General features: G+C 36.7%; 1 protein-coding gene across 1 annotated transcript; it reads right to left on the bottom strand.

The window, feature by feature from the left end:
* Nucleotides 1-8,648: 8,648 nt before the first annotated feature.
* LOC104118211 (DEAD-box ATP-dependent RNA helicase 31-like) lies at nt 8,649-16,228 on the bottom strand. The gene is made up of 10 exons (XM_009629418.4): nt 14,895-16,228; nt 14,063-14,169; nt 13,761-13,816; nt 11,793-12,017; nt 10,860-11,066; nt 10,700-10,786; nt 10,517-10,612; nt 9,907-10,122; nt 9,358-9,540; nt 8,649-9,176 (listed from the first exon to the last, which is right to left on the bottom strand). Exons 1-10 carry the CDS (start codon nt 16,115-16,117, stop codon nt 8,949-8,951), a joined length of 2,628 nt encoding a protein of 875 aa, XP_009627713.1. The 5' UTR covers nt 16,118-16,228; the 3' UTR covers nt 8,649-8,948.
* Between the last annotated feature and the right edge of the window lie 4,427 nt (nt 16,229-20,655).

The raw sequence follows: 20,655 nt of genomic DNA, 5'->3' as shown, positions 1-20,655 counted from the left end.
TACTTTGTTAAGTCAAAATACATAAGTGAATTTTATTAGGAATATTATTAAAACGCAAGGCAGCTTAATTTTCATTTCACATTAGAGGACTCAATTGCTTATAACAGGAAGGGATAAATTTTGGAGGTTATTGCTGTGTTTTTATCCCTCCCAAAATTGAAAAGAACTTTGAACTCTCAAAAAGATTGATAAATAATTCATATATAAGGAACATGATTTCATCTGTTAAAGTTTAACCACCGTTTCTCGGTGAAGATTTTATTTTTACTCGTTATTTAAAGCTAGGTATTATGTGCATAATTCAAAACAGAAATATAAGAAGTGATTAGTCCATATTAAAAGTGCAATTTGCTCTCTTTTTATCCACGTTGATTCATTTTTTTGTCATGCCTTCATTGAAATCATTCAATATTCTATATATTATGTTGGTGTTCTTTTTTGTGTGATGTTTCTCGGTTTCATTAGTTATATATATTTATTATATTATGTTGGTGTTCTTTTTTGTGTGATGTTTCTCGGTTTCATTAGTTATATATATTTATATGTCAAGCATTTGTAATCAGTTTTATATTATTACCGTATAATAATGAGACTTAGAATTTGACACGTTTTTTTATTAAGAAGTAACAACCCTGTTAATGTCCAACCAACTTAACAAGATTCCTATTTATTTTATCCAATAAATGTTCGTATTCATATGTCAATTACGCATCAAACTTATTGCCTTACTAGTGAATCCACCCCCGCGAGCGCGGATTATTAGATTTTACGAATGCCAAAATTTATAAAATTTCTTTTGTCTTAAATTCAAATATTTCAAGTTTTAACCAATTATAGTATCCACACACAGCTTTATATATTTTCCATAATTTTTCATTCACTTAGAGTTTTTAGTCTTCCAAAAATACTTGATTTTTGTATAATCTATATAATTGAAACAATACTTTTATTTTCGTTAAAAGAAATTAAAGAAGGAAAAGAATTTCAAGAAAAACTTTTTCTGTGCATATGTTTAACAAATTTAAGACATGGTTAGTTCTTTGCACTATTAGGTGCATATAAATATCTAATTATATGAATCGGTTATGTAATTTTTGTTTTTTATTTCCATCCCCCCCCCCCCCCCCCTTAAACCATTTTATCTTTAACTTTTTCTTTTCCCCCCTTTCCCCCTTTCTTACTTCTCTAACCGTTCACTTTCTTTAAAAAATGTCGAATCTCTTTTTCTTTCTTCAACTTTCTAATAATAACGATAACTAACCAAAAGATAATAATTCTCAAGTCTCAAAGTAAACTATAACAAAGATATACAAATAGTGCATAGAAATATATTCCACTATAGGATGTGATTATTATTATGCATTAATTATCCAATTTAATTAGAGAATACGAAAAGAATTAGTTTAATTATAGAACAAACAGTTAGCAACATGAAAAGCCCTACCATATAATAATTTTTCTTTTTTGATCATTGAACTTAACAAATTTTCTTAGAATCCTTATATTAATTTGATGCCTATCTTCTATCTGCTGGTAGCCACTTCCTTCTTTTTCGAATTCATTTTACCCTTTGGTCCTTTTAACGCTATGCGTATAGTGAATTATGTTTGGTTGATGATTATCGAAATATCGTATAACAATGAAGATGAATTTTTCTCATATACAATTCTGGGATGGTGAAAGACAACATGAATATTTTTTTTGATTGACCGCCGAAGCAATTAGCAAGTGGAGCAGTCCAACAGACAACAATAAGAATAAGATGCAAAGCTTAAAATAAATGCATAACTTAGTGTGAGATTCCAATCTTTGTAAATAAAGATAGAAATAAAACAAAAAGAATTTTACCTTGCATACAAGTAATTTCTTTATTTTCTTCATTGCCGTAGAAATATGAACGACTATCCTCTCCAATATAAATTACATGAATACTTACATATTGTTTTCCTTTGCTAAAAGATTAGAGAGCCTAAATAAGTAAAATAACTGGGTAAAATTAATGTACATGTTTAACTTCTTTTGGTTTCTCAAGTTGAATTAACTTAGCACCATAACACGGTTCAAGATTTCCTCCGAACCAATATCATTATCTTTACACCATAAGATCACTCACTCTCCTACTTAAAAATCAGAACTTCAACTCATCTTTCAGCAAAAGTTCAAATTCTATTATCAATAGCAAACAATAACTATAGTAAAAAAACTAGATCCATCCAAACCAACGCAAGAAATTAAATGTCTCCTTCTGCAGTTTATTTTCAATTCTATAGCAAATGCTATCATTTCTTATCAAGGAATTAGGTTTTGCCTCTAGTTTCAAATCATTGAATTTCATAAACAGCTTCCAAAATCATACCGTGTCAAAAAGAGATTATGAACTTTGCACGAATAAGGAAATTAAAACAAATAGGAGTGGCAAAAAATTTATGAACTTAGAGAGTGAATGTAATTACCTTGAAGAAAAGCATCCAGCGTTAGGGTAAATACCACGCCCACAACGCAGATGAGAAAGCACGAATTACTAAAATCTAGCAAATATTGAGTAAGAAGCAATTATGGGACTCAAAAGTATAAACTTATAAAAATATAGGCATACTTTTGCAGATAAGGGTATGGGTCCATTTGAATATGCTGCCAAGATGGAACATACAAATAAGTTCAATCAAGATAGAATATCCATGCTAACACATGAATATAACAGTAAAAATGAACCCCCCCAAAAAAAAAGAATATAGCAATACAAATTGTAACTACGCAAAGTGAAAAACTTAAAATATAATAGACTTCATTGGTGGACTTGAATTGAATTTTCAGATCCTATGGCATACTGTAAAGTGCCAAAGACAATATGCTGGAGAATTTTTCAAAGCACATTTGACACTAAAACGGATGGATCATATGCTTATAGCACATGAGGCTTAGGTTATTGTCTTTTTATCTCCTACCTTTGATGCATTAAAAAACATCAATAAAGAAGGGGAGAAGAACCATAACGTTTAGAGAATTTAATGTAGACTTTTAGGCATTTTAATATAAAGCTAAACTAATAGAATGGAGAAAAAAAAAAAAAAAAAACAGAAAAAAAGATAAATATGAAAGCTGGCCAAATAGGGATGCCCACACCAGCCGGTCAATTCTCAGCTCTCTCTCTCTCTCTCTCTCTCTCTCTCTATATATATATATATATATATATATATATATATATATACACATTTGGTTACTTTTCAAAATGCGATTGCGAAGACTCAGATTGACTATCTCCTCCTCAGGAGATGTGAGGGTTGTGCAAGGATTGCAAGGTGATTCCGGGTGAGATACTCGCGACGCAGCATAGGCTCTTGGTGATGGACGTTGGTATTATGTTAAAGAGGAGGAAAATGTCTACTCGAGGAAGACCGAGAATCAGGTGGGGAGCCTTAACTAAAGATAAAGCCCAAGAGTTGGAGGGGCGGTTGTCGGCCATGGGAGATTGGAGGAGCAGTGGTGACGCGAGTACTATGTGGTCAGCGACAGCAGACTATATTAGGGAGGCTGCGAGAGAGGTGTTAGGGGTCTCGACGCGCATCTCTGGTAGGCACAAAGGAGACTGGTGGTGGAATGAAGTGGTCCAAGGTAAAGTGGAAGCGAAGAAGGCGGCGTACCTGAAGTTAGTGGGGAGCATAGGTGAGGAGGAGAGGCGAGCGTGCATGGAGGGGTACAAGGCAGCTAGGAAGGAGGCTAAGACTGCGGCTTATGGTCGTATGTACGAGGAATTGGGGAAAAAGGGTGGGTGGGGAGAAGAAGTTATTCCGGCTGGCCAAGTTGAGAGAGAGGAAGGCTCGGGATTTGGACCAAGTGAGATGCATCAAGGACGAAGATGGTAGAGTATTGATGGAAGATGCCCGGATTAAAAGGAGATGACAGACTTACTTTCATAAACTTCTGAATGAAGAAGGGGATCGGGATATTATGCTAGGTGAATTGGAGCATTTCGAGAGTCACCGTGACTTTGGGTACTGCAGGCGTATCGAGGTTGAGGAGGTCGTGGGAGCTATGCGTAAGATGAGTAGGGGCAGAGCGACCGGGCCAGACGAGATTCCAGTGGAATTTTGGAAGTGTGGGGAGAGCAGGTTTGGAGTGGTTGACTAGGTTGTTTAATGTTATTTTTAAGGCGAAGAGGATGCCGGATGAGTGGAGGTGGAGTACGGTGGTTCCATTGTATAAGAACAAAGGTGATATCGAGAGTTGTAACAATTATAGGGGTATCAAATTAGTGAGTCATACCATGAAAATGTGGGAGAGGGTGGTTGAAGCGAGGGTGAGGATGACAGTGTCTGTATCCGACAACCAGTTCGGGTTCATGCCGGGTCGTTCGACTACAGAAGCTATACACCTTGTTAGAAGGTTGGTGGAACTGTACAGAGAGAGGAAGAAGGATCTGCACATGGTGATTATTGACCTAGAGAAAGCGTATGACAAAGTTCCTAGAGAAGTTCTCTGGAGATGCCTGGAGGCAAAAGGTGTGTCGGTTCCCTACATTATGGCGATTAAGGACATCTATGATGGGTCTAAGACTCGGGTTAGGACAGTAGGAGGCGACTCTGAGTATTTTCCGGTTGTAATGGGGTTACACCAAGGTTCTACGCTCAGTCCGTTCTTATTCGCCCTGGTGATGGACGCGTTAACACACCATATTCAAGGGGATGTGCCATGGTGCATGCTATTCGCCGATGACATAGTTCTAATTGATGAGTCGCGAGCCGGTGTTAACGAGAAGCTGGAGGTTTGGAGACAGGATCTTGAGTCTAAGGGTTTCAAGCTGAGCAGGACGAAGACGGAATACCTGGAGTGTAAGTTCAGCGTTGATCCAGGGAAAATGGGAGGGAGGGGAGAGGCTTGATTCGCAGGTCATCCGGTGTTAATTGATGGGGCTTGATTCGCAGGTCATCCCGAGTAGAGGCAGCTTCAAGTACCTTGGTTCAGTTATCCAGGAGGGAGGGGAGTACACACCGTATTGGAGTAGGATGGATGAAGTAGAGGTTAGCATCTGGAGTCCTATGTGACAAGAGAGTGCCACCAATACTCAAAGGTAAGTTCTATAGAGCGGTGGTTAGACCGGCGATGTGCGGGCACACTAGGATTGATAAGATTAGAAATGATGATATTCGGGAGAAGGTGCACGTGGCTCCCATTGATGACAAAATGCGGGAAGCGAGGCTTAGATGGTTCGGACATGTTCAGAGGAGAAGCCCAGATGCTCCGGTACGGAGGTGTGAGCAGCTGGTTGTGGAGGGCACGAGAAGAGGTAGAGGGCGGCCTAAGAAGTATTGGGGAGAGGTGATCAGGCAGGATATGGCGAAGCTCCAGATTTCCGAGGACATGACACTTGATAGGAAGATGTGGAGGTCGAGAATTAGGGTTGTAGGTTAGGAGGTAGTTGAGTCGTGCCTTACTTCGTACCATTGTGGGACTAGCCATGTAGGGGTTTTATCTAAGATAGCTAGTGACAATGTTGTATTTTACTATTTCGCTTTTCAGTGCAGGTCCTATTTACTAGCTATCGTTTTTGCTTTGCATCTTTCTTCTAGATTTCATGGTGTTAATATTTTCTTATGATTGCTGTGGTGATACTAATATTATCTCCCTTTGCTTTGTATCTTTCTTCTGGATTTCATGATGTTCTTATTTTTCCTATGATTGGTGTAATGATATTAATATTGTCTCATTTTTGTCCTTTTGGCTTTTTGTTTTCTTGAGCCGAGGGTCTTTCGTTGGAGGGGCGGTTGTCGGCTATAGGAGCTTGGAGGAGCAGTGGTGACGCGAGCACTATGTGGTCAACGACAGCAGACTGTATTAGAGAGGTTGCGAGAGAGGTGTTAGGGGTCTCGACGGGCATCTCTGGCGGGCACAAAGGAGACTGGTGGTGGAATGAAGTGGTCCAAGGTAAAGTGGAAGCAAAGAAGGCGGCGTACCTTAAGTTAGTGGGGAGCATAGGCGGGGAGGAGAGGCGAGTGTGCATGGATAGGTATAAGGCAGCTAGGAAGGAGGCTAAGCTGGCGGTCACAGAGGCTAAGACTGCGGCTTTATGGTCGTATGTACGAGGAATTGGGAGAAAAAGGTGGGGAATAGAAGTTATTCCGGCTGGCCAAGTTGAGAGAGAGGAAGGCTCAGGATTTGGACCAAGTGAGATACATCAAGGACGAAGATGGTAGAGTATTGATGAAAGATGCCCAGATTAAGAGGAGATGGCAGACTTACTTTCGTAAACTTCTGGATGAAGAAGGGGATCGGGATATTGTGCTAGGTGAATTGGAGCATTCCGAGAGTCACCGTGACTTTGGGTACTGCAGGCGTATCGAGGTTGAGGAGGTCGTGGGAGCTATGCGTAAGATGAGTAAGGGCAGAGCGACCGGGCCAGATGAGATTCCGGTGGAATTTTGGAAGTGTGGGGAGAGCAGGTTTGGAGTGGTTGACTAGGTTGTTTAATATTATTTTTAAGGGGAAAAGGATGCCGGATGAGTGGAGGTGGAGTACGGTGGTTCCATTGTATAAGAACAAAGGTGATATCCAGAGTTGTAACAATTATAGGGGTATCAAATTACTGAGTCATACCATGAAAGTGTGGGAGAGGGTGGTTGAAGCGAGGGTGAGGATGACGGTGTCTGTATCCGACAACCAGTTCGAATTCATGCCGGGTCGTTCGACTACAGAAGCTATACACCTTGTTAGAATGTTGGTGGAACTATACAGAGAGAGGAAGAAGGATCTGCACATGGTGTTTATTGACCTGGAGAAAGCATATGACAAGGTTCCGAGAGAAATTCTCTGGAGATGCCTGGAGGCAAAAGGTGTGTCGGTTCCCTACATTATGGCGATTAAGGACATGTATGATGGGGCTAAGACTCGGGTTAGGACAGTAGGAGGCGACTCTGAGCATTTTCCTGTTGTAATGGGGCTACACCAAGGTTCTGCGCTCAGTCCGTTCTTATTCGCCCTAGTGATGGACGCGTTAACACACCATATTCAAGGGGATGTGCCATGGTGCATGCTATTCGCCGATGACATAGTTCTGATTGATGAGTCGCGAGCCGGTGTTAACGAGAGGCTGGAGGTTTGGAGACAGGCTCTTGAGTCTAAGGGTTTCAAGCTGAGCAGGACGAAGTCAGAATACCTGGAGTGCAAGTTCAGCGTTGAGTCAGGGGAAGTGAGCGTGGATGTGAGGCTTGATTCGCAGGTCATCCCGAGTAGAGGCAGCTTCAAGTACCTTGGTTCGGTTATCCAGGGGGGAGGGGGATCGACGAGGATGTCACACACCGTATTGGGGTAGGATTGATGAAGTGGAGGTTAGCATTTGGAGTCCTGTGTGACAAGAGAGTGCCACCGATACTCAAAGGTAAGTTTTATAAAGCGGTGGTTAGACCGGCCATGATGTATGGGGCTGAGTGTTGGCCTGTTAAGAACTCACATATCCAGAAGATGAAAGTAGCAGAGATGAGGATGTGCGGGCACACTAAGATAGATAAGATTAGGAATGATGATATTCGGGAGAGGGTGCATGTGGCTCCCATTGATGACAAGATGCGGGAAGCGATGCTTAGATAGTTCGGACATGTTCAGAGGAGAAGCCCAGATGCTCCGGTACGGAGGTGTGAGCAGCTGGTTACGGAGGGCACGAGAAGAGGTAGAGGGCGGCCTAAAAAGTATTGGGGAGAGGTGATCAGGCAGGATATGGCGAGGCTCCAGATTTTCGAGGACATGACACTTGATAGGAAGATGTGGAGGTCGAGTATTAGGGTTGTAGGTTAGGAGGTAGTTGAGTCGTGCCTTACTTCGTAACATGGTGGGACTAGCCATGTAGGTCCTATTTACTAGCTATCGCTTTTGCTTTACATCTTTCTTCTAGATTTCATGAGGTTCCTATTTTACTTATGACTGTTGTGGTGATACTAATATTTACTAATATTATCTCCCTTTACTTTGCATCTTTCTTCTGGATTTCATGGTGTTCCTATTTATTCTATGATTGTTATTGTGATACTAATATTGTCTCCCTTTTTGTCCCTTTTGTCTTTTTTTTTTTGAGCCGAGGGTCTTTCGGAAACAGCCTCTCTACTCCTTCGGGATAAGGGTAAGGTCTGCGTACACACTATCCTCCCCAGACCCCATTAGTGGGATTTTACTGGGTTGTTGTTATTGAGCCGGGGGTCTTTCAGAAACAGCCTCTCTACTCCTTCGGGGTAGGAGCAAGGTCTGCGTACACACTACCCTCCCCAGACCCCATTAGTGAAATTTTACTGGGTTGTTGTATATATATAAATATATCTCTTTCGGGGTAGGGGTAAGGTCTGCGTACACACTACCCTCCCCAGACCCCATTAGTGAGATTTTACTGGGTCGTTGTTGTTGTACATAGTATGATTAGCTCTCAACATTTGAGATTCTGGATATCTCTTTGTTTTCTACGGAAATCTTATGTATATATATATATATATATATATATATATATTGTGTTCATGTTTATTTCATTTCAATATCGCAAAAGTAAGATAACAAAAAAAAATCAAGAATGCAGCGTCATAGGAGAACTTATCTGAAAATAACTTCAAGATGTCCTCCCACAAGTTAGATACATAGCACCATTTGTGGTTTTGACTTCACATTATGAAAGCTAGACAACAAAACTAAGATTCTAGAATTGCTGATATCTGAGAACTACAGGCATTTGTAATTCCCGCACACTAAATGAAGAATCAATACAGTATAACTAGAAAGAGGAAAGGCCGATTTGCCTGTTAGCAAAAAGATACTCTAAATTATGTTCTGTAAAGGCTCTCATTCTCTCCCCAGTAACGAAATTACAATCGTTGCAATATCAGCACTAAGCTAAAAAAATAATTGTTGCATTGCGTGACCTGCACTATGTATATATACACTTGTATGCATATATGAAGAAGCAACACTATCTCAACTTACTTGGAACGTAGTCCGGGAATATTTTTCAAGCCCATTTTCCCAAGAACAAGCTTTGGAATCGCTGGAGGGTTGTCAAGCCCCATTGTCCGACTAAACTCATTTGCAAGTTCAACAAGTCTGTACTTGTCCTTACCGATAGCTCTGTTGGAGTTATAGTAACCAAGCCATGCCTGGTATGCAGTTTCTTTGCTTTTCATATCTATATGGGATAATGCACGTTCCACCTACACAAGCATATATGTTAGCTTAATCTTGCTATTATCAAAAACATATTATTTATAAAATAGAAAAAGAAAAACGAGGAATTAAACAAGTTCAAGAACAAAATACTCCAGATTCAGCTTCGCGCTTCAGATTGTGCCACTAGCTAGAAAGAAACATGCTTCACATAAAGTTGATACCAACCTTTTTCTTGGTCTCTGGATCAATCAAAGGTACGGGTGCCTTTGATATGGGCAAATCTTTAATTGTAGACAAGAAGTATTCCTCCCATGGAGCCAACAATAAAATGCCTTGTCCTTCTTTACCTTTCCGCCCAGTTCTACCTAGACGATGGATATACTGCTGTCTATCAGCTGGCACACCAATCTACAAAAGTAAAGAGTCGACATAAGCCTACAGACGCATGATATCCATTAACAAGCAGTTGAAAAGATGATATATATAAAGCTTGGTTTCTAAGAAATCAGTCCAGATGAATAGCAAAATAACTCTGGTCAGAAAGCACTTCCAACTGAACAATGAATGTATGACATAGACTTTCAGATGATAGAATCAAGGTTGATTAAGTTTTTTGTATCACCTGTGCCAGGGGAGAGGGTTTTGACACAACTTATGTTTACAAAAACAAGTATCAGCCTTGGCTTGGTAAAGAAATTTAAACACTAGACTGAACTAAGGACATTTCAGATTGTGCAGGTGACATCACATATAATCGAAGTTGACAAGACATACCTGTATAACAAAGGTGACATCTGGATAATCTACTCCACGGGCAGAGACATCCGAGGTAACTAGAATAAGACCTGTTGACTTGCGAAATTCATCTGAAACTCTTGTTCTATAGCTTTGCGGCTTACGAGAATGAATCTCCCGGACATTTAGGTTAAGTTCACTAAGAAGTTCAGCGACGAGTCTCGTTACCATTGCAGTTGTGCAAAATACAAGAACCTGCAGTCAAGAATCAGAGTCTAAGAAATTTGGAAGCATTCGCAAGTAATTGTTATTTGAACTTCCTATACAAATATAGAATAAATGACAAGAATACTTATCATTCAATATATATATATATATATAGCATATATGACAAGTAAGCTGTGATGGCAGACTTACCGCTACTACGTATTCAAATGTCTTTTTTGGTACTTTTGGGATAAAAAGAGCAGATCATTAACATGAACCAGTGAGCGGTATCTTCAAGTACCAGAACAGCATCAAAATAAATATGACTTACCAAGACCATTTCACTTTTCCAAGCTACCGAAATTGACCTACCTTTCCTTTTTCCCCTTGAGAAACTGAAGAAACAAATGTGTATTAATATAGTAATTTCCAAGTATAGTACCTTATAGTTAACGTCATCAGCGATGTGCTCTTTTAGTAGAGCATAAAGGAGGGAAAAGTGTGTTTCTAGAGGAGCAACCAGCTGAATCTGCTGAACCTGAAGATTTCAGAAAGAATTAAAAAGTCAAGTCATATCCAACAAAGGTATCAGTTCTAGGAACTCCAAGAAATAACCAAGACCTACTTGTGCGTGTGTCTCTTCACTGCCTTCCTCAACAGTATTGATAAATTCATGATCTCTTTTCAAAGCAATATGGCAAATTTGACGGACCTGCAAAGTTAAAGGTAAATTCATTTCCAACTCCTCATACTACTTACTCCAAGAGAGTAATTAAAGTAAATACCTCTGGCGGAACTGTTGCAGAAAAGAGAAGTGTTTGGCGCTGTTTTGGAATAGCAGAGATTATTTTCTCAATTTCTTTACGGAATCCCATATCCAACAAATGATCAGCTTCGTCAAGCACCAACACTTTAACACCCATTAATCGGGTAGCAAATCCTGCTGTATTCTCTACGTGATCTCTGAGCCTCCCAGGTGTCGCCACAAGTATCTGAGTCACATATTGGAAAACATTAGTAATTATTTCTTTTTTGATAAGTGACATTGTAGTTATTTCTGGAGTGAAAGCAGATTTGGAAGCATAGAAGCAACCAAGAGGCTCTAGTTTGTTATCAATTGATCACCAGTTAAACGCTGACTTGCGACTATGCCCATTCTTGCTTGGGATGAGGGGCAATCATGACTATAAATAAAATAACTTATTCATTCTCAATGATAGGATACACTGAGATGGTTCAAAAATTGGCCTCTTACACACCCATCCGTACCTTCACGAAGACGTGTTTGCCACTTTATCCCGTAGAAAGTTCATAAGCATGCCTTACTCAGTTGGAAGAATGCATACAAAGGATGACAAAGACTAAACTAAGAGGTCAGTGACTATTGATATAACAAGGTGCTTTGTGAGATCAATAAGGACTCACAAGTCGAGAAGCACTTTTAATATTCATCATCTAGGGCCTAATTTACCCTTATTGTGACCCCATGCCTGTAACATTACATCCAATACACAAGCATATCATCATCGTTGTAGAAATACAGCAGTTCTACTAGATTCTGGTCATCCAAACCTCCTTTTCTGAGACGCCAAAAACTTAAGATCACCAATGTTAATTCTTCTTCTAGGCTAGAGAGCTGCTGCTTTATTTATCAAAAGAGCCATGTATATTTTATAAAGCAGGAACTTCACAATGATTTAAGCATACAAAATAATTACCTGGCATGGATTTGCTTGCATCCTTTTCTGCTCAAGTGCAAGCCGTGTTCCTCCTATAACAACTTGAACCCCAATTGAAGGGTGATATTTCAACAAGGTGTTGGCCTCGGTAGCTGCTTGAGTTGCAAGCTCCCGTGTAGGGCATATCACAAGCACCAGAACTGGTGGCCTCTTTTGATCACGAGTATTGGGGGGTGAGTTTACCACAACTTCAATTGAAGGAAGCTGAAATTCAAATAGGAATGATTAGGCCAACATGATCACAGAGATGCCAGCCATTTTCTCAGAGAATTTTAAAATGATTATGCAAACTCTATATCAACTTTTGGAGAAACTTTAACATGACTTGAGTTAACAGAGTTGATATTTTATTAATAAAAATGATTACGGTAACAGAATCCATTTTCGAAGTCATAACTCAATCAGAAAATAGCTGTTGAATCTCTCCTTTCTGGCTTTCTTAAAAGGAAAGAAATTTACTAGTAAAAAGCAGCTATTAACAAATGAGACAAGTTGACTTCCAGAAAATCTGATAATTACTGAAAGTTGCTTATATGCAATATGCCAAAGATCTAAAGTTAATAGTATCAGAGGCAAAGTACATGACCCAAAATAGATGCAACTTTGTCCTTAGATATTATTGCTAAAATGTCTAAGCTTCCCTAGTTTGTCCATTTCTTGTTATATATAATGCTTTTACTGAAGTGTGAGGCAGAGTTTGAAGACAGCATATAGTTTTACCAAAGAACTATAATCAACCAGCATATTGAGAACTGTAAGGTCATATATAATCATAGTACAATTTGGCACTCAATATTAGCAGGCTATCATCACCTTTTTGTTCACCAAAAGAAAGTTCATGTTTAAATATAATTTAACTCGTTAAAATTGGATCAAATAGTTTTAAATAGTAAAGTCAAAACTGTATACAATTTGTTGTTCCATGGCATACAAAGTAACTTCATGAATTTCTATGAAATAAAAAAATGAAAAAGTTTTATTCAAAACTTCAAAAAGGTCCAACTGACTATCTTGTGATATCTTTTGGTAAATATTTTATCAATCATTTTCATGAAATAAGAGCTAACAATGAAAGAAAGGTGAATGTTATTTTCTTTTTATGCTAGACATAGGAAAATTTATATGGATATTTAACTATGAAAATCCCCTAATACAGAAGTACTATTGTTTACACCAAAGGTTTTCACTCTCAAACTATGGCAACAGGTCATGTAGTTTGTTCCAGAGAATACCTTCCTTGACCTTTTCAAGCTATATCCAATCTGACATTGATGAAGAGCAGTTCTCAGGATAGTTTTTTTAATATGTAGTTCTTGGGAAAATCCACTAATGCAATTGTTAAAACAAGGTTGAGAATTCTCACCGTGATGTTTAGTACAGGAATTTTCACGTTTAAACAAAGACAAAGAATAGCGAACTACATTTTTCTTTCCACTCAACAATGAAAAAAATCCACATGTTAGTGATAGAACAAAACACAGATACTCATCATCCATTGCACAAGTCACCAAGGAACTTATAGGAAATGGAACACCAAAAATGACAAACTAAACCAGTAAAAGGTAATTTTTTTGTTGCAAGGGGACAAATTTTTGGGGTTCTCACTCAAATGTTCAAGTAGAGCAATTCCATTTTCTAAGAAAGCTTACACATTCGACAAACCAAAAGAATGCACATATTGGTAACATTACAACATGAAGATACTCATCCTTCAGTTCGAATAATGGTGTTTCTGTCAGCCCTGTTCCACGAAATCCAGGATGTAGAGATGTGTAATTACGCAAGTCACCAAGGAAGTTATAAACATTATCGAAAAAGGAACACCAACAGTAACAGATGACTAGTGAGTATATAACTAATGGATATAAGTGGGATTGCATGCAACAATTTTTTTCTTGTTCAAGCATCAATAGGTACTCTGTGATGGGAAAAGATATAGTGTTTTACCAAAAATGCTACAGTCTTGCCAGTGCCAGTCTTTGCCTTGGCCAGAACGTCCTTACCTACAAATACAATTGATTACAACAGGCACTGTCATCATTAACACATATAATAGTGCTCAAGACAAAAAATCTTAGCAACAGACTAGGCAAGAGTAGCATTCTAATACATAGTATGTTTCTGCATGTAGAACCAGACTGGTTGAAGTGTGAACTTATGATTTACGGAGCCTTCAACCTCTATATATTAAGTGATGAATGTCATCCCAACACACTATGCTTTAAGCATCTAAAGATGAAGAGGCTAACCTTTCAGAATAGCAGGTAGAGTTGCCTCCTGCACTACGGTCATCGTTTCGTATCCAGCATCTTTAACTCCTTTCAGAGACAAGGGAGAGAGTGGAAACTTATCAAATCTGCAGGGAAAAGGATACAAATATTATCTAATAGAATAAGATATTTAAACTGACGGAACACAATGACTTTTCCTTGAGGTTACTTAGAGCATGGATATTACAGTATAACTGTCTTAAGAATTATAAGTTCTACAGAAGATGCATCTAAAACTGGACAATTTACCACATCCTTGGGCAAAATTCCTCAGTTCGTATAGAGACAAGCAAAAGAGCCACTCTGAACGTAATTGACGAGGTATAACTCATGCGCTCAACACCTTCATCTATGTTTCTTTATCAGTTTCCTTCATTTATGTTTTCCTACACTATGATTAAGCATATACAGTGTCTCTCTTCTTCCCATAATATTTGATGATATATTCTAAACTGTCATTAATCTAATGGCACACACAACAAGAATCCAGTCCTTCTCGGATTATCTCTTTATATTGTCTTTAAAATATTCCCCACTCACGACTATCACAGATCTAAATCTTAAGTGAGTTTGAAGTACTGAATAACAACAACCACCTTACTCTCTTTTGTTAATAACAACAACCACCAAAATCCACATTGCTTTTCTAGCAACAGATTCGGCTACTTTTGGCACATAATTTCGAGTGCCATTATTTATTCATTATTTTACAAGCACGGCATGCTTCTAACAGCTCCATACAGCTACTCAAAAAGATTCTAACAATCAGCATGCTTCATAATACATAGTTAGTCATGAGTTTATAAGTTACCTGGTCTCAGTGAGGTGGGAATCACTTTTTCCAGTTGAGCGCGGGCCTGATGCCCTGGGACTGTCCTCCTTTTCCAAAGAGAACATTTTTCCATCCTCAACCTCATCATCTTCATCAGATTCTTCACTTTCTTCCTCACTGTCGATCAAATCTCGAAACCCCTTATAACCACTTTCCTCTTCTTCCTCTTCCTCTTCCTCATCCTCATTATCTGTATCATCTTCATCCAACAAAGTCGAACTCCCTCGCCCCATATTTGTCCCTTCTTTCCTCCCTAACCTATCACTACCACCTTGTCCTCGCATATCTCCATCATATCCACTACCAACCCTGCCCTTACCCCTCCTACTGTCACTCGGACCTGCCATTTCACTTCCAAACCTCCCTCCCTTCCTCTGAGAGGACTCCATCCGATCTCGGCCTCCACTTCTTCTACCCTCATTCCCACTCCCTATATCACTTCCAAACCTCCCTCCCTTCCTTGGAGAGGACTGCATCCGATCTCGGCCTCCACTTCTCCTACCCTCACTTCCACTACCTATATCACTTCCAAACCTTCCTCTCCTTGGGGATGACACCATCCTATCTCGACCTCCACTTCCTCTAGCCTCATTTCTACTCCCTCTATCATTTCCAAACCTCCCTCCATTTCTTGAATTCGACTGCATTTGACCTCTTCCTCCACTTCTGCCACCGTCCAATTCACTTCCAAACCTCCCTCCATTTCTTGAATTCGACTGCATTGGGCCTCCACTTCTCCTACCAGGCCCATTAAAATCATCAAAATCTACATCTCTCCTTCTCTTCTCACCTCTCTCTTCTCCACCGCTACGTCTATTACCAAATTTACCCCTACCACCATCATTATCATCACTATCACTATACACCTGAGTTTTCTTAAACGAATCGGACCTCAACCCGCTTACCCAATCACTGAGTTCAGCTTCATCTTCAATCAAGCTCTTCGAAATCCGCACCTCATGACCCGAACCCGAGCCGGGTCTTGATCTACCTGAGCGAGACGAGAACCTACGGAGCTCCAGTTGTTGGGCGGGTAAAATTGGAAATCCAATTGACCGATACTTGAGCTTGTGTGGGAACATTCTAGAAAAAACGGGTGTTGTTTTAGGCTTTAATGTTGAATTGCATTTCATGGTGGGAAAATGGGTAACTGGGAATGTAGAATTGAAGAAACGAAGCTGTGGTAAAAGCTTGAACGGCATGGAAAAAGGAGATAAATATATGGGGGGAAATTAGGGTTTTTGGAAGGAGGAGAAGAATGAGGATAGGGTTTAAGCCTTATTTGCCCTCCTTTGGAGGGTTTAAGGGTAACGTTTGAGATTGAGAGGGAGGTATTTGTATGTCAGGCTACGACGACGTTCTATGACTGTAAATATAAATACGGCATCGTGCCAAATATACCCCTCTAATTTCGAAAATGTTATCAGTATACCTCTCGTTATACTATTGGGTTATTCCTGCAGTCATATTTTGGGTTCAAATATACCCCTCATTTAAACGGAAGGACACGTGTCATCGCCCTATTGGTCAATTCTAAATATCTCCTAGTTAATTAAAAAGACTCATTACCCATACCCGAAAAATAAATTTTTTTTTTTGTAAAAACTGAAAAAAACTGAAATTATTTTTACTAAAAATTAAAAAAAACGAAAATATTTTTTTTTCTCCAGTTTTTACAAAAAACTACTTTCGAAAAAACTGAAAAATATTTTCTAAAATAATATTTTTGTAAAAACTGAAAAAAAAAGAAACTGAAAATCAATTTTCTAAATCAACTAAAAACTGGAAAAACTGAAATATTATTAACTAAAAACTGAAAAAAAAAGAAAATATTTATTTTTTCAGTTTTTACAAAAATATTATTTTAGAAAATACTTTTCAGCTTTTTTTAAAGCAGTTTTTTTGTAAAAATTGGAAAAATATATATATTCATTTTTTTCAGTTTTTAGTAAACACAAATTCAGTTTTTATAAATAAAAAAAACTGCTTTAGAAAATTGATTTTCAGCTTCTTTTTTTCAGTTTTTACAAAAATATTGTTTTAGAAAATATTTTTTATTTTTTTCTAAAGCAGTTTTTTGATAAAAACTGGAGAGAAAAAAATATTTTCGTTTTTTTCAGTTTTTAGTAAAAATAATTTCAGTTTTTTTCGATTTTTACAACAAAAAAAAAAATCGTGTATGGGTAATGAGTATTTTTAATTAATTAGGATATATTTAGAATTGACCAACAAGGCGATATCACGTGTCCCTCCATTTAAATGAGGGGTATATTTGAACTCAAAGTATGACTGTAGGGGTATAGATAACCCAATAGTATAACGAGAGGTATTCTTAGACTATTTTCGAAAGTAGAGTGGTATATTTGGTCCTTTGACGATATAAATATGAAACAAGAAGGATAAATTATGTCATGAGTGCTTGGTGTTTGGTGTTATATTCAATTTGATCCCAACAATTTTATTCTTTTTCGTTTATCCACACACACTTCATTTTCTACACAATCGTGTCCAAAAAATTGGAGTCCATGTTTTAAGAGATATAGTAGTTGAATTTGTCTGGAGACTTGTCTAATTGTGAATAGATTCCAAATGTTTTTTTGACAATCATGGTGAACTAAAACCTTATAGGGTTAGCTAGAATTTGATAGATAAGACATTTGCCCTTGTATGGCGTCAATTGTATGGCGTCAATCCCCATACTTTCCGCTAGTTTGTTCGTTATGTACATCTAGTGCGAGTTTTGCATGTAATTAACATACACTTTAAAAATATTATTTTTTTTTATTTCTACATTCACGTGGAAATATAATTAAACAAAAAGTTATCTCAAAAAAACTTTTTGTATAGTTTCATGCACGCATAATCTGAAATACTATATTATTAAAGCTAATCATAAGACAGTTCATCCCTATTGTTTAAGAATGGCAAAGGGACGGCACTATTTTAATTTTATCATATTTAATGAATCTAGTTTTTCGAAACGTGCGTTGCACGTTGTATCCCGTTAATTATTGATATTAAATTTATACGCTGAAAATAATTTTCTATGAATTTTAGAGACATGAGATACAATCAAACTACGCTATTATGTTTTCATGTCAATCATAACTATAATAATCTTACGTTGACTATATTTACATTATTAAGAATGCCAACAAATTTGTTTGGCAAATAGTGAAATTGTTCGTCCGAAGCAATTTATGAACTCAGTTGCGGATCATTTTTTCTGTTTTCATATGTATTGTTTAGAATAGGGCAAAGATCACTTTTAGCCCGCGGCCAAATATATTTATATTCGGTAGTCGTAAAAGTGTAAATAATTTTATATGCTTTTTGTATATAACATCCTGAAATGTGTATATATAATATTTTGAGAACGGCTATACAATATCATTTTCCCTTTAAAATAAGTATATTAGTAGTGTAAAGAAAAGTAATAGATTAAGGACTCATATCAGCAAAATATCAGAGGTAAATATAATAATTTGATTTTATTCATAGTAAATCATTTGAAATAATATCTTCTTATGATGCTTCCTCGATCAAAAATCAAATAAAACAAAATTAATGCTGTGAAAGAGTAAAACCAAGTAATTTTGAAGAAAATATTATAAATAGATCCATGATACAGGAAATTAAAAAACCTAATTAATAATTAAACATAAGCTGGATTAATATTCTCAAATCTCCAAATTTGAAATTGCAAACCACCCCATAAGAGTTTTAAATTTTCGACAGACCATCGACTAAAACAATAATGGTCCATGGTTAAACTCTATTATTATTGTTATTATTATTATTATTATTATTATTATTATTGATTTAAAGTACTATTTTACTACGTAAAATATATATAGGATATAATTTTCTATTTGAGCCAAAGTGTTAATTTTTTACCAACTTCAGCAAAACACGGTACTAATGTATTTCATTAATTATGTCTATTTGCTTCTTCTTTTTTTCACTACAATCGTAAATCTTTTTAGGAGATATACTCTAATTAAAATATATGTTAGACATTTTTGACTCCACAAAATTACTAAGAGATAAATAAAAATCATTATGAAAGTATCCGTCAGTACCATAATTAAATTGAAGAAGGTAAATACTTCGTGCATCTCAAATTGAAGATTGATTTTCAAATTGAAACAATAATAAAATAAAAAAGTTGAGTCAGAAAAATGAACCTGATTTTTGTTTCCACATCAAGTTCTTCCAATCTCTCTAAGTGATTGTGTGACTAAGCATATTAGAAGATTTCTTCTATCGGTTAATTTTCCGTTTCCTACTCACCATTCTTGTTATTGTTTGATATTTAAAATTGTTGTACTCGAACATTTCAAATAGTGGTTGATGGTAATTTCTCAGCAATTTGTTGATGGAAGTTCATAAATCATACTATGTATTCAGCCATGGGAAACACAACCTTGATTTGCTTCAAATTCTGTTTGAGCTGTTACTATCTCCATTTAGGTGCTAAGTGTTTATATGAATGGAGCAAGCCATTTGGCTTCAAACATTTTTTTATTTTATCATTTCACGTAGTGGTCGCTTGACAAAATTGACTTATTCCATTGGAAGTTCTAGTGGGCACTTACAAGGAAATGTTTTCGAAACCTTTTGCAAACGGTACTTACGTTCTTTTTGTATCGGACATTTCTCTCTATCTGAATGGTGACTCTATATGGTGGCTTTTCAGAAATTGGTTCTTTTGAATTGTAACATAATTATTTATCTATTATTAAATATAAATACACATATTAAGGGATAATTTAGTCTTTCAACCTTTTAGTTTAAGACTTCCCACTTTTATAATAATACTAATTTCTCTGCATGTGCGTTGTATGTGTATGTCCGAGTCATGTAATACACAATTTTGTAAAATAATATCAATATTATTAAAGAAAATATTTGAGTAAATAATTATACATGACAAAATAAAAGTATATATGTGAATGATCAATGTAAATTATCGTACAATAGTTTGTTTGTCTAGGTCAAAATGATTGGATCATCTGATCCTACTAAGATAAACAATCAATATTCAGTTAGATACATGTGATTTTCAGCAAAATCTCCCTATAACGTAATTTTAAAATTTACTATATTTAAATTTTTGAAATTGCATAAATTACATTATCTTATTTATATAGTACAAAAAACTAATATTTTTGTGAAAACATATATAATTCTAACTTACCTTTAATTGTAACTATTATCTCTCTTCTCCTACTTCATCCTTCTCCGATAAGTAATTTCATTGTTACTAACATGAAAATTATGAAATTAATTTAGTGATAAATATAAATTAATTGTGCTAACAAATAATTCATAAATTTTTATAAAGAATTACCACAAAATAGTGCGGTTACTAGATTTTTCGCCTCTTCCAAGGATAAGCCATTTGATTTTTTTTAATTGCGAATGTCATTGTCAAATTTCTTTATAAAGGTATTGTTAGTAAAAGTCATTTCGACTTCTCTATGAAGAGTGGTTAGGATTAACACGACCTAAACAACCATTAATAATATAATAGCTCTTAAATGATTCAAAAAAGTTCTTATGTTATTTTTGATGACTTATCGGAGAATGTAAAACAATGAAAGACCTTATTATATACCCGCAAAATAAATATGTCCATAACGTTATAATAGAAATAGGTTAAAACAAATGGTCTCTTTAGCATTAATCATGTAAACTAAGATATTTTCTTGATTAATATAATAATTTTTTTTACAAA

This window comes from Nicotiana tomentosiformis, chromosome 1 (assembly GCF_000390325.3).
Source record: "Nicotiana tomentosiformis chromosome 1, ASM39032v3, whole genome shotgun sequence".
Classification (NCBI taxonomy): Eukaryota; Viridiplantae; Streptophyta; class Magnoliopsida; order Solanales; family Solanaceae; genus Nicotiana; species Nicotiana tomentosiformis.
This window is presented reverse-complemented; position numbering and strand designations above follow the sequence as displayed.

Bases quoted from the DNA above. Each gene is read 5' to 3' on its own strand.
- LOC104118211 (XM_009629418.4), bottom strand. From the start codon at position 16,117: ATGCCGTTCAAGCTTTTACCACAGCTTCGTTTCTTCAATTCTACATTC. The intron at 14,170-14,894 runs GTAACTTATAAA...TTTTCCCTGCAG, and splicing joins TCCCACCTCACTGAGACCAG to ATTTGATAAGTTTCCACTCT. The intron at 9,177-9,357 runs GTTGGTATCAAC...ATGCTTGTGTAG, and splicing joins ATCCAGAGACCAAGAAAAAG to GTGGAACGTGCATTATCCCA.